The 11944-nt window shown below is 43.6% G+C and overlaps 1 protein-coding gene across 3 annotated transcripts in view; it reads right to left on the reverse strand.

The window, feature by feature from the left end:
- Tbx19 (T-box transcription factor 19) overlaps positions 1-11346 on the reverse strand; it is a 32285-nt gene extending 20939 nt beyond the window's left edge. The window contains exons 1-3 of one of the 3 annotated variants that reach the window (XM_039090785.2): positions 2261-11346; positions 2056-2150; positions 1043-1435 (exon numbers count right to left, since the gene is read on the reverse strand). In XM_039090785.2, the coding sequence (XP_038946713.1) occupies positions 1043-1245 (203 nt within the window). In that variant the 5' untranslated portion in view covers positions 1246-1435; positions 2056-2150; positions 2261-11346. Of the gene's footprint in view, positions 1-1042; positions 2151-2260 lie in introns of those variants that run through there. The other 2 variants (XM_039090786.2, NM_001394230.1) reach the window with 2 other exon arrangements.
- Between the last annotated feature and the right edge of the window lie 598 nt (positions 11347-11944).

Below are 11944 nucleotides of genomic sequence, written 5' to 3' on the forward strand. Positions count from 1 at the left end.
GACTCACAACACAGTTTCTTGTCATGCAATGGCTCCCAGGTTCTTAAGCCTCTCAGCCACATAAGGATAGCTCACTTTCGGGCTGGTGTTTTGTTTAGAATTAGAACACTAAGGCACTAGGAACTGAAGGCTTTTTCTCAAGGACAAAAACCAGCCTGAGATACAACTGGTTTCAACTTTTCTCTATAAGCGAAATTTCTCTCCAGGTGTCAGAATAAGAGTCCCGGCTCAACCAACACTACTGAAGGTGCTTTTGTGCCCATGGGTACCCAAAAATGTGTGAGCACAGGAGTGCAAGTCTCTTTCAAAATATTTGCATTTCCTCTGCTAAGCACAAGCTTTTAATGTTCCGTCAAAAGCCACTTAACTGGCTAAGCTTCACAGGATCTGAGAAACACCAGCAGGGAGCGGTATCTGCAATTCCCACTCTTTGCAGGGAGAACAGAAGAAGAAAACTTCTCTTCCCGGAGACCGGGACATTAGGGCTTCATTCCCTGTTGCCACACCATGCTAACTTTTCCATACTCATAACTATGTGAAACACACAATCAAACTCAACACTCTCCCTCAACGCGCCCAAGGAAGCAGGCAGAGGCGGTGGCCTTTCTAAGCCCAATCTTCAACTCATCAAAATTGTCTGACAGGTTCGCTGTGCTTACGAAGCAACTGTCCGGTCTCCAGATAAAATCAACTTTCACATTATCTGAACAGGACTAAGCACAGGTCTGCTCCAGGGGACACAGTGATCAAAAATTGATAGCAGTTTCTGACAGTTGAGTCCATTTCCCTAATGCATGAGGCATGCTCCCCTGCAAAATAATTCCCCACATAATATGTGTATAAGACAGGTGGCCTTCCTCTTCCACTACTCCGATGATCTCCAAGAAGTTAGGTTGGCTGAGTGGCAGCCAGCTGAGACTGTCTTTAAGATACTCAGAGTCTGCAGCCTCTGACCTAAGAGTGGCAGCCTCTTCAGTGCTAAAGGCGTCTTACCTTCCTCGCCAAGCGAAGGCCGGCACAAGCAGGCTGCGGTCAAACTCACCTGCCATTCTTGGTCACGATCATTTCATTAGTGACTTCCTTGAATCTCTGCCAGAGCGGAGCATCCTCCAAGATGATCTGAAGTTGCTTCTCTGTAGGATCTCCCTTCTCCCTCCCTGCCTGAAGCTCACTTTCCACCACGTTGAGCAGGCGAGACACGGTGCCTTCGCCAGACTTCTGCGTGGCCAGTTCGCTCATGGCCATAGACCCTGTCAAACTTTGCTGAGAGCTGCCGTTCCCACCTTCTCTACCTCCGGCTCCTTCCTTCTCTCACTTGCTAGCTTTTCAACCCCAGCTGGTCAGTGTCTGGGAGGAGAACAAGATGCCTTGGCTCTTGTTTAAGCTTCCAGTGCGACACCCCTGAAAGTCTCCAAATTACCACCGACCTGTTAAGCTTCAGTTGGGGAGCAGGGAGGAGAGGGGAGAGAGGTGGAGAAGAAAAAAAAAACGGTCTCTTAATTACTCACTGGATCAGGTGGGAGTCAGCCTGGCTTTCCCATTGGCTGCCCTGCCCACAGTAGCCGTTTAAGAAGAGTACTCCATCCAAATTATCAGGCTTTTATCCCGTTGTACCTGAAGAGGTCTAATCAGTGGATTGAGGACCATTTTCCCGTTAATTAAAATTATTCCAGGCCTGGACCACAACAATCAGTCAAATCATGTCTGTGTATAAACTGTGGCATGTGGCACCTATAGAAAAGGAGGTGCAGGCGGGGGGGATCCACAAACTTGCTGCCTGGGCGAGCTGTCCTGTCAGAGTTGTCAGCTGAACTCCCTCCACCCCGATCTAGCAACTTGAACAGACACAGAATCCCTTCAGACAAGAGCGGTTCGTGCTGAAGATCAAGGGCTCTGTGCCAAGATATAAGACCTGAGAATAAAGGAAGTTTTTCTGCGCTATACTCAAGGAACTAAAGTCAGGAGGAAAAGAACTACAGATTCCTTTTCCCGACGGGGCTCCTCTGGTCATCTGCCTCCTGACTGTTCCCACACACACACACACACACCTCTCACCTCAAAGGTCCTTTTCCTTTGTAGCAAACAGGAGAGCTCTGAATTTTGATCTTCCCCACCAGAATCCACATCCCTAGTCTCTCTTATCTCCAGTCCTAGAGAAGGGAAGGGAGAATGCAATTTGTACAGAATTATTCTAAAACAAAACTCTGTGTCACCTGAGTGAGAATCAACTTTTTACATCATTAGGCTGAGTGATGCTTACCCTTGATCCACAAAGGCTTCTGGTCCTCTTTTGGGCAGCCACGGCCAATGCTGCTCCTCTAGAGTGAATCCCGCTATTTCCTGAGGATGCAATGAGTAGAAACATTTCCTTTTCCTAAAGACACAGCCCAGTGTGACTGGTGGGGAAGGTGGAAACCAGGAAGGAGACTACCAAGACATCTGGAGCACCCCTACTTCCAGGAGAGCCGAGGGTGTATTTTGTTATAAAAGAAAACAATAATGTCAGAACAAAGGGAAAATGAAAGCAGAAAGTCCAAACATGGAGGATGACAAACAGGAACTGAGTACCTACTAAGCGCTTCTATGTAGCTTCGATAGAAGAGCATTGGTTATCTTTGAAGAACTACCAATCTGACAGGGGAAGGAAGCAACATGAAGTAGTTTGGTTATCAACCATGGTAAGAAAAACGAAGATTATGCAAAAGAATGGTGGCGGAAACTGTGCGAGGTGGGCCAGGGGGAGGGGGCGGGATCCTGACTCGATGCTATGCTGTAGAAAGGCTTATTTGAGAAGGCATCTCGACAGTGACAGAAAGGACCCAGGGAAAAGGGAGAAGAGTGTCCAGAAGAGGGGACCCAAGATTGTCAGTCATGGCTAGGGCCAGGCAGGACCTGCTAAGGGCAGAGTAGCAGAACACATTGGTGAAGGGAAAATGCGGGCAGTGCTGAATCGGGTATGAGGGAACCAAAGTCTAACGTGAATAAATCAGTCCATTTGCTGAGGCAGAGAAGCTGAGGGAGACAGGGAGTTAAGCAGAGCGACGCTCTATTTGGAAGTCGGGGTTCCAATTCTATACATATTTATAATGAAAAACAATGTGGCAGGATATATAATGACCCAAGAGATAACCCTGAGCCTCAGAACATATATCACCTCACATTAATAAAAAGGAACACTGAAAGTGTGGTCGAAGGAGGGATCTGAAAGCCTGCTCCCAGGGATAGCCTCCTCTAGAGAGGCCGTACTTCCTAAACTTCCTAAGCAGTCCACCAACTGGGGATCAAACATTCAAACCTGCGAGTCTATGGGGGCCATGCTTGTTCAAACCACAAGCAGTAAGTGCTCTTAATGACTGAGCCATCTTTCCAACTCTGCTTAGGAATACATTTCAGGAAGCTTCTGTATCATGGCTTCCACGTCAGTTTTCAAAGGTCTTTCACGTTCGTTATCCCTCCTCATCCCCCTTCCTTTACCCTGCTCTCATATCTCTCCCCACTCAATCCTTCTTGCTCCATTAGTCTCCATCCCCTATATACCACCTCACCCTATCTCTGCTCCCCTCAGGGGTCCCCGACCCCCTTGCTAGTTTCCCAAACTCTGTGTATTCCAGTTTAAACACACACACACACACACACACACACACACACATCAAAAGCCTGCAACTTAGTATCCAAATTCGAGAGAGAACATGTGACAGTTGTGTTTCCGGCTCTGGGTTACCTCACTCGGAGTGATTATTTCTGTTTCTATGCATTTACCCACAAGTCTCATAATCTCATTTTCACTAATGGTTGAATAATATCCCATTGTATAAACATACCACATTTTCATCTTCTGTTTATCAGGTGACATCTATGCCGTTCTTTTTTCTCTCTTGTCTATCATAAATGGAGCAGCAATGGACATGGATGACCAAGTGTCTCTACACTAGGATACAGAGTCCTTCGGGTGTGAACCCGAGTGGTATGGCTGGATCACGTGGTAGCTCTAGTTCTAGCTCTTGGGGAACGTCCATGGTGGTTGAATCGGTTTGCACTAGTGAACACTGGGTTCTTTTGGTCTTAACCATTGTGACTGGAGTAAGGTGTAACCTCAAAAAAAAAGTTTTATTTGCATTTCCTCAATAACTAAAGACGTTAAACACTGAAAAATATCTCCCAGCTATTTGCATTTTTCTTTAAAAAATAAAAACAAACCTCTTGTTTAGATCCACGGTTTTTAAAATTCAGTTGTTTGCTTTCTTGCTATTTAGGGTTTTGTAGTCCATTATCTATTCTAGACACTCTGGAAAAGACTTTTTCCCACGTGTACACGGCCTCTTCACTCAGATGAGTATGTCCTTTGCTGGACAGAAGCTTTTTGGCTTCATGAAGTCTCCTTTATCAATTTTTGGCCTACTGGGGTCTGTTCAACAGTCCCCCTCCCTTTTGTGCCTGAAAGTTGAAGCAAACTGTTTCCCCACCATCTGACCCAGAGGACCCAGCTTGTACTGAATCGTTTGCAATCTGGTTTTGTTCGGGTGACAGATAAGGATCCGCCCTTTAGTCTTCTGTATTCTACCCGGTACCTTATGTAGACGACGCGGTCTCTCCTCCAATGTGTATTGCTAGCTTCTTTGTTGAAAATCAGGTGGTAAAGAGAAAGAGAAAGGAAGGAAGGAAGGAAGGAAGGAAGGAAGGAAGGAAGGAAGGGAGGGAGGGAGGGAGGGAGGGAGGGAGGGAGGGAGAGAGAGAGAAAGAGAGAAAGAAAAGAAAATCAGGTGGTTATAGGGATGTGGGCTTATGTGTAGGTACTCAGTTCTATTCAATTAATCAATGTGTCTATTTTTATGCTGATTTTTTATGCTGGTTTTTAATTACTATGTGTAGTATACCTTGAAATCTGTGGTGATTATACCTCCTCCGGCAGTTTTTGTTTATTTATTTTATTGTTCTAGGTTGTTTGGCTATGCAGAGTTTTTGTGTTTCCCTATGAAATTTAAGATTATCTTTTTTTTTTTTTTGGTAAAAAACAAAACCGCATGGCAATTTTAAGTGACAGCATTGAATCTGCAGTTTGCTTTTATAGGGTGACTTTTTTTTCCCCACAAAATCAATCCTACTGATCCATGGAGTATGGGAGGTCTTTCCTTCTCCTGTTGCTTGTTTTGTTTGTTTGTTTTCTAATTTCATCCTTCAGTGTCTTAAAGTTTTCACTGTACAAGTCTTTAAGTTCTTTGCTTATATTTATTCCAAGATGATTTGGGGGCCATTGTAAACAAAGTCATTCTTCTAATTTGTTTCTCAGTGTATTTTTGTTAGTCTATAAGAAGGTCACTGGGACTTGTGTGTTAATTTTGTATCCTATGATCTTGCTGAACACGTTTATCAGCTGTAGGAGTTTTCTGATGGAATCTTTATGGTCTTTTATGTATGGAATCATGTCGTCTGCAAAGAAGGATACTTTGACTTCACTCCTTCCTATCTACTCATCTTTGTCTCCTTTATTTGTCTAGCTCAGAGTCCAAGCATTATATATACCGGGTGGGAAGGGAAAAAGTAGATGTCCTTATCTTGTTCCTGATTTTGGTGAAAATGTTTTGAGTTTTCCTGGTTAGCATAATACTGGTCATAGACCTTCAGTATATTACTTTTATTCAGATATGTCCCCTGCATTGCTAGATTCTCCAGGACTTTTATCATAAAGAGATGTTGGTATAACTGATGATTGGAAGTCCTCCAATGTAGCACATTTGTACAGTGGGACACCCTTCTGCCATAGAAGGAATGAAAGCCTACAGCTCACAGCAAAACAGATGGACCTGGATGACTCCATTAAAGGAAACACGTCACGTACAGCCTCCTCCTCACAGATAATCGTCCTCCTCTTGGTGGAGGCTGTCCTCCAAGCCTGGGCTCTTCCTAGAATTCAAAGTTACTCCAAAGGAACCCTTTCTCAAAAAAGTAAAAGACAGTGAAATAAAATTGGAGTTGATTGATGAACGTGCTTGACTTCACTGAGATGCACAGTAACCTTGATGGAGAATTAGAAGTTAAGTCAGTGGGGTTGGGGATTTAGCTCAGTGGTAAAGCACTTGCCTAGCAAGTGCAAGGCCCTGGGTTCGGTCCCCAGCTCCGAAAAAAAAGAAAAGAAAAAAAAAAACAACAAAACAGAAGTTGAGTCAGTGACAGATGTATGGGTTGTTGTGGGTTTTTATTTTATTGTTGTTGCTGCTGCTGCTGCTGCTGCTTCCTTACAATTTGCTACAAATGTCGAGCTTACAATGGCTTCCTTTGTTATCTCACCGTTTCTGTGGAACTAGAGTATAGCTGGGTTCCCTGCTCCTTCACATGGTACAGATAAGGTGTATGTATCCCCTTAACCGAGAGTGGGCTCTGAGGTTTCAAAGGCCCACCCCATTCCCAGTTAGCTCTCTCTCTCTCTCTGCCTCCTACTTGTGGGTAAGGATGTAAGCTCTCAGTTACTGCTCCAGCACCCTGCCTGCCTGCTGCTCCTTGCCATGATGGCTATGGTCTCTGACCGTCTGGAATCATAAGCCACAAAGTAAACACTTGCTTTTATAAGTAAAGACAGACAGACAGACAGACAGACAGACAGACAGACAGACGGACGGATGTGGCTGATCAGGGTGAAGGTGTTGCTCTTCTGCCCGACTACTTGACTTCGGTCTCACAGGTCCAGCAGGGCTCATTGTCGGAGGGTGGGGGTGAGGTGACGCACTGTTAATTAAAGTGTTCAGCCTAGCTGACACCTGATAGTACCGCCATGTCCTAAGGCACACGGTGGCCCGCGTGTCCAACTTAAAGGGCAGAAATTAAAAGGTAGGCAACCTGAGCTCACAAGCCTGAGCCCCACTGAACTAACTGTACTGTTCCCCAGTCACACACCAGGCAGAACCCACATCTGCACATTCAGTCCCTGCAGAAACCTAACACCTCCTCCTCCCTCAGCCAGCGCCACCAGGAAATTAACACCCACCCAGGTACATGGGTGGAATTAAACCGAACAAAAAGACAGCTGTTCTTACCTCTCTTTTTTAATCACCGACACACGGCCCCAGGGATTACTAGCTTTGGGGTGATTTGGGGAGGATTACCCTTTCATTAGTGTCTGGGGTCAGTTCCAATACAATGTCATAGGAGCCTTTTTTTTTAAATATTAATTTATTTATTTTATGTGAGTACACCATAGCTGTCTTCAGACACACCAGAAGAGGGCATCAGATCCCATTACAGATGGTTGTGAGCCACCATGTGGTTGCTGGGAATTGAACTCAGGACCTCTGGAAGAGCAGTCAGTGCTCTTAACTGCTGAGCCATCTCTCCAGCCCCGTCATAGGAGCCTTTTAAGATAACCTCCCATACCAATAATGCATCCTTCCCATGTCTGAAAGGTTAGATTTTGCAAGCAGCCAGCAAACCAGCTCACTGATTCCTGAATGCCCATTAGTTTTCAACAGAAACATTACACAAAATTTTATTTCTGCACTGAGTTTCCAAGTGTCTATGAGAACATCACTCTAAACCTCCACATTAATCTCTAATATTGACAAGAAGGATTGGGAACTAGACAGATGGCTCAGTAGATGAGGGCACTTGCTCTTCCAGAGCTCAGTTCCCAGCACTCACTCAGACGCTCATAAACATCTGTAAATCCAAATCTGAGGGGATCTAGCGCCCTCTTCTGGCCTCTATGGACACTGCACACATGCGATGCATATTCGAACACTCAGGCAAAAGACTCTTCCGCATAAAACAAATCTTTAAAAGAAGGGACAAATTCAATTGATCATGTAGGTGAAAAAACTAAGAGAACTTTGACTCCCCTATGGTTGTTATCATAAATCTACCAGACCTTTGCAGAGCTAATGCAGAGAACACACACTAAGAAACAAGTGGAGGCTGGGCATGACGAGACTGGGGGAAAGCAAGCCACATGTTCTTTGAGAGGCCTCAAAAGATGCTTCAGTCTTCTATACAGAAAAGCAAACTGTCTGTAGGCTGCTTGTGCATTCAGACTCCTTTACAAATTCATACTTTCATTCATTCAGCAAATAGTTTGAGTGTCTTTTCTGTGTTAGGTAGAATACTAAAGAAATAAACGAATGGGGCCTTTTGGGTTTTTTGTGTTTTGCTTTGTTTAAGAGCAATCCGCCACTTGGACTACAGGAAATAATACGGCATGTTCTTCAGTCAAAAGGAAAACTATCTCCGATTATACATCAGAGGAATTGGAAGGAGTAGAGAACAATGAAAAGCGCATTCACTGAGAGACATCAGTCCTGAGTAGGTTTAAGTACACACTGAATGAAAATATGTTTATAGAAGTTGGGAAGAAGTAACAGAGTCAAAATAAAACGGAACCCGCCAAATGTCTGAGAAGAAAGGGACCCAGTGCCTGGATGTATTAAAGATGTACACAGTGCTGTCTGGGGTAATCACTGCCTGACGCCCCAATACTACACGGTTCTCATTGCTACTGGAGTGTGTGGGGGTTGAGGAAGCAAGCAGGCTTTCACTGCAGCACTCGGAAGGCAGAGGCAGGAGAGTTTCTGTTGAGTTCAAGGCCAGACTGGTCTGCAGAGCAAGTTCCAGGACAGCCGGGGCTACACAGTAAAATTCAAACTCTGTCTCAGAAAAACAAAAAAGAGGTGGAACTTAAGTTTTAAAATAACCAACCAATAAATGCAATAAAACAATGAAGGAGATACGAAGACAACGTAAACAGCTACTTAAACAAAAAGGCTGGCAGTACAGGTTAGGACGATTTTACTACTGCTTACTAACACAAACAGTCAAACTCTACACTGGTATTTTAATTTTTATTTTGCCTTAACCATGAATATGCTTTGCAAACAGAGAGGACTAAGGAGCAGACCAGGGAGTGGCAGCAGTACTAAGCGACTAGAGAAACTGCAATTATAAAAACACTAAAAACCCCAAAAGAAGCCAGGGGTGGTGGCCTGGGTCTCTAATCCCAGCACTCCAGAAGTGGGTCAGGAGTTAGAATGCTGAAGTATGTTCATTCTATTCCGACTTTGGGGGGCCTCTAATGATAAGATGTTTACCCTTGTCAAAGGTCCTTTCTGCGTTGGGTGAGAGGATCAAGCAGCCTCTGCCCATCAGTCTACTTATACGGCCATCTGTGTACATTGAAACCAATTCGCATCCTTAGAATGAAAGTAGCTTAGTCAGGTGTGTGATGGTTTTAATGTGTTCTGGAATTCAATCTGCAGAACGTTTATTGAGACATCTGCATGTATGTTCATAGGAAAATTATCTCCGACAGTCTGGAATCATAAGCCACAAATTAAACACTTGCTCTTATAAGTAAGGATAGACAGAGAGACAGACAGACAGACAGATGGACGGACAGATGGACGGACAGATGGATGTGGCTAATCAGGGTGAAGGTGTTGCTCTTCTGCCCGACTACTTGACTTCTGTCTCACGGGTCCAGCAGGGCTCATTGTCGGAGGGTGGGGGTGAGGTGACGCATTGTTAAAGTGTTCAGTCTAGCTGACATCTGATAGTACCACCATGTCCTAAGGCACACAGTGGCCCGTGTGCCACTTTTTTGATGTGTCCTCATCTAGCTTTGGTCGCAGGATGATGTCGTCTGTGTAGAGTGAGTTTAGGACAGTCCCTTCATACCACGGTTTGCAAAGTGTTGGACTTGGCCCTTCTTTAAGTATAGCAGATTTCACTGTGAGTCTATCTGGTCTGAGGGCTTTTCATTGTGGGTAGACTTCTCATTATTGCTTCAGTCTCATTGCCTGTTGTGAATTTTTTACAGTGTACTCTGGATTTTTAGTAGGTCATGTCTATCAGAATTTATCCATTTCTTCTAGATTTTCCAGGTTTGTTTTTTAGATGTTTTTAAAATAGTACTAAGTAAGTGATCATACTTTCGGGGAATCTGTTGCTATCTCTCCCTTTATAGCTCTAATTCTATTGATTTGCGCTCTCTCTCTCTCTCTCTCTCTCTCTCTCTCTCTCCTCCCTCCCTTTCCCTCTCTCTCTCTCTCTCTCTCTCTCTCTCTCTCTCTCTCTCTCTCTCTCTCTCTCTCTCCTGTGTGTTTGGCTAAGGGTTTGTCCACCCTATTTATTTTATCCAAACACCAACTCTTCTCTCGATTGGTTCTATAAGTTGTTTTTTCTCCATCTCATCACTCCATTACTTATTATTTCTTGCCATCTGCTGTTTTTTTGAGTTTGAGTTAACCTCTTGTCTATCAGAGCTCTTTCTGGATTTTTAATGTGAGCATATATATAGCTATAAACTTTCCTCTTAGTTAATTCTAACTTTAAACTATCCCCAAGATTCTGGCAAGTTGCGCTTTCATTTTCCTTTGATTCTAGGAATTTAACTTCCCTCCCTGATTTCTTCAACACTCTGGTCACTCAGAAAACTATTGCTTTCTCTACTGTGTAGTTTCTCTTACTATTGACTTGTAGTATTATTCTATGATATAAAGGAAATTATTTTTATTCTCTTACGTCTTATGATTTGCTCCATGTCCTAGAATGCGCTGCTTTAGGGCTGCTAGAACAATGTTTGGCATATTCTAGAGTACTGTTAAAACCCATTTAGCCTGTTTTAAGTCTGAGGTTTGACTTTTGGTTTGGATGGTCTAGCGATCTGGAGAACAGGGCATTGAAATCATTATCAGTGTGTTAATCTGATCTTTTATGTCCATCAATTACTCCCATGTAACTAGGAGCTCCAATATTGGAGGCACATGCACTTATAATTGTTATAACTTCTTGATCCCTTTTATTAATATGTAATGACCTCGTTTATCTCTTCTAATTGTGGTTTGTGTCTACTGCAGCTTCTTTTTGGCTTCTATTCCCTTTTACTTTCCATCCTTTAACCTGGAGCGGATGGGTATCCATCAGTGTAGTTCATTTCTTGGAGGCAACAAGGAGCTGGATGTAACTTTTGATCATGTTAATTGGTTAATGTTGATTGGAAGCTGGAGCCATTTACATTTGAAGTTACCAGGAAAGCTTTATTCATTTTTGTAATTTTATTACATGTTTCTCTGGTTGGATTGTTCTTTAGTCTCTATAGGCGTGTTTCCTAGTCTACTGTGTTGGACGTGACAGACTCCTTCATAGTACTTTTACCAGTTCCTCTCAAGGCATCTCTTTCCTGTGCTCTCATGGTTGAGGCTTTCTTCCTTCTCTGTGTACAGCATTTCTACAATTTGATTCTGCAGTGGATTGGTGTGATCAAGAACTGCCTTAGGCCGTGCTTGTCTCAAATACTATTTTTCTAGCATTTAAACAAAGTGTGATAGTTTCCTCTCCTTTGCTATGAAAAAATACCACGACCAAGAGCAATTAAATAAGTTTATTTTGGTTTATGGCGTAAAGGGGCTAGATGTCCATCATAGCTGGAAAAGCAGGGCAGGAGGGACAGGAAGCTGGTCGGACACAAAACTTTCCTTCACATACAGGAAACGGAGAGAACAGAAAGTGTGGCATGGTTATAAACTCTCAAAGTCTGCTCCAGTGACCTATTCCTCCATCAAGTTTCCACCTCCTACATCTAAGGACTGAAAAGTTCTGAAACCTCCCCAAACAAACTTACCCCAAAGTAAGTCTTCAAATACAGGAGCCTATGGGGACACTTCTCATTCAAGTGGCCTCAGCTGGCGAGAGCAATCTCATAGTTATCTTTCTAGGCTTGAAATGTGTTTTCCTGGCTTTTACAGTTGCTGACAAGGGATCTGCTGTTATTCTGTCTGTGCCTTTCTGGGTGGGTTGGTGTTTCCCCTACAGATTTTAGTACTTTTGTTTTGTCTTTATAACCTGGACTATTGTGAAGTCGTCCCCCTGTAAAGTTTGTTCTTTTTTAAATGTCTCATGTTTGGATGTCTTTCTCTATATCTGGAGACGTTCTGCTATAACTTCACGGAATAGAGCCTCTACGCTT

Source organism: Rattus norvegicus, chromosome 13, assembly GCF_036323735.1.
Source record: "Rattus norvegicus strain BN/NHsdMcwi chromosome 13, GRCr8, whole genome shotgun sequence".
Taxonomy (NCBI): domain Eukaryota; kingdom Metazoa; phylum Chordata; class Mammalia; order Rodentia; family Muridae; genus Rattus; species Rattus norvegicus.